Genomic DNA, 2,500 nt, shown 5'->3' on the forward strand with positions numbered 1-2,500 from the left:
ACACACACACACACACACCATCCAAACGCACAAATACTCACCCCAACACCCCAACATCCTGCATCACCAGGACGTACTCATCACCATTACACACTCCGTAGATAAACTCAGGCACCTTCACTGGATACCTGCCGTGGGCCTCTCTGTCCTGGAAGGCGTTGAGGTCCTGTATCACATCAGAGTAGATCAGCAACTCATTCAGGTCAGCGTTGATGTATCTCGTGTATTCTCTGTCCATCTCACTGCCACTGTTAAATTTCATCATCAAATTGTATTCCTTGATTTTCGTTCCGGTTTTTCTTATCTTGTGTTTCTTTTTACTTTTCTTCCTTTCCTGGTTTGAATTACGTTTGTTTTCTTCTTCTTCTTCCTCTTCTTCTTCTTCTTCTTCTTTTGTTAGTTTTGCTTCCACCCACATTTTGATAAGCTCAGACGCCACGTTTTCTCCAGGCTTGGCACCTGTGTGGGAGGAGGAGGAGGAGGAGGAGGAGGAGGAGGAGGAGGAGGAGAATGTTACTTTGCTAATATAATGTAATTTCGTATGTATTTTGTTATATAAGAAGGAGGAGGAGGAGGAGGAGGAGGAGGAGGAGGAGGAGGAGGAGGAGGAGGAGGAGGAGGAGGAGGAGGAAGAAGAAGAAGAAGAAGAAGAAGAAGAAGAAGAAGAAGAAGAAGAAGAAGAAGAAGAAGAAGAAGAAGAAGAAGAAGAAGAAGAAGAAGAAGAAGAAGAAGAAGAAGAAGAAGAAGAAGAAGAACAGGCTGGCCTAACTAGTATTCTGTTTCTTGCTATGTTATTCTCTCTCTCTCTCTCTCTCTCTCTCTCTCTCTCTCTCTCTCTCTCTCTCTCTCTCTCTCTCTCTCTCTCTCTCTTTCTCCTTTTTTTATCATATCTTTTCCTCTCATTCAGTCAGTCACTCCTCCTCCTCCTCCTCCTCCTCCTCCTCCTCCTCCTCCTCCTCCTCCTTCCTTTCCATAGGCCTACCTGGATTGACCTTATACGAGATGACCTCCACGGCCGCCCCTGGGTCACGTCGCCTCTCATAACAGGTCAGCATGTGCTCCACCCACTCCTCCGTGACCTCTGACCCCATGCGCGGGTTCCTCACTGACCCCGCCGCCATCTTGACCTATAGGGAAGGCGGTGTTGTTGTTGTTGTTGTGGTGGTGGTGGTGGTGGTGTTGTTGTTATTGTTGTTGTTGTTGTTGGTGGTGGTGGTGATGGTAGTGGTGGTGATTTATCTTACAAACTTAACCTATCACCTTCATTTTATGTGTCTGCATGCTTGCTTGAAAAGAAGGGAGTTGTTGTTTTTTTTAATCAATCTTAACAACAATATATAACACACTGATTGTCAAGCACGTGTTGTATTTGCTAGTTTAGTGTTCAATGATGGTAAGTGAATAGGAACAATACATAAGTAGTGTTGAACAACGTGGCGCTAGCAGGCCTGTGTACCTCCTCTGATGTGAGATGCATTCTGAGTCAGCGTTTTCTAGAGCCAGCCAAGACCTAGCTTGACGTGAAGGAAATAAATACGAGAGAGAGAGAGACAGTGTGTATGTGTGTGTTTTGTGTTTTGTGTATGTGTGTGTTTTGTGTATGTGTGTTTTGTGTGTGTATGTGTGTATGTATGTGTTTGTGTGTGTGTGTGTGTGTGTGTGTGTGTATGTGTGTGTGTGTGTGTGTGTGTGTGTGTGTGTGTGTGTGTGTGTGTGTGTGTGTGTGTGTGTGTGTGTGTGTGTGTGTGTGTCCTGAAACGTTTCGCTCTCTGACCATCACTGCTTTCCAAATGGTCTAGTTGAAGATAATCGTGTTTTTAGGAGTATATATTATTTTTTATATAGTATTTAAACTCCTTCTGTACCAAACCACGATTTCATATTCATTCTGCTTACTATTTGGTGATTTTAAGCTTCTGAAACTCATGTGGGGATTAAAATAGTAAAGGTTCTTGCCATGAATTATTTTTTACACCCTCATGGACCTTTCCTATTGCAAGAAAAATCGTCTATTTACATCCAAATTTCATGGTAAAAATTGCGTCTCGTTATTGGAAGGGTTAAGATGATTTGTATGGCGCTGTTGGTGAATTGGTATTTTTATGGTTCTGGTGATAAGTTAGCAAGGTTTCTAGTTTGTTTAAAAGGAAAAACTGTCTTGAAAAATCCGTCTTGTCTCTGTGGCCTTGGAAAGTTGTCGTAGTGAGAGAATAAAGTGTTTTAAGGCTATTTTTTTTTTTTTTTTTGGTTCTGGTGATAAGTTAGCAAGTTTTGTAGTTTGTTTAAAAGGAAAAACTGTCTTGAAAAATCCAGCTTGTTGTGTGTCTCTGTGACGTTGAAAAATTGTCGTAGTGAGAGGGAAAGGCGTTCATGAATACAGACAGACAGACAGACAGACAGGCAGACAGACAGACAGACAGACAAATAGACAGGCAGGTAGAGAAACAGACAGACAAGCAAGTAGACAGACAGACAGAAAAATACAGGGAGGAAGACAGAC

At 42.5% G+C, this 2,500-nt stretch overlaps 1 protein-coding gene across 1 annotated transcript in view; it reads right to left on the reverse strand.

The window, feature by feature from the left end:
* Nucleotides 1-2,500, reverse strand: part of LOC123515208 — a 3,929-nt gene that overhangs the window by 1,308 nt on the left and 121 nt on the right. Inside the window, exons 2-3 of the mRNA XM_045273751.1 lie at nt 983-1,127; nt 42-459 (exon numbers count right to left, since the gene is read on the reverse strand). Coding sequence (XP_045129686.1) covers nt 42-459; nt 983-1,121 — 557 coding nt within the window. The 5' untranslated portion in view covers nt 1,122-1,127. The remainder of the gene's footprint in view (nt 1-41; nt 460-982; nt 1,128-2,500) is intronic.

The sequence above is a fragment of the Portunus trituberculatus genome, chromosome 5 (genome assembly GCF_017591435.1).
Source record: "Portunus trituberculatus isolate SZX2019 chromosome 5, ASM1759143v1, whole genome shotgun sequence".
Lineage (NCBI taxonomy): Eukaryota > Metazoa > Arthropoda > Malacostraca > Decapoda > Portunidae > Portunus > Portunus trituberculatus.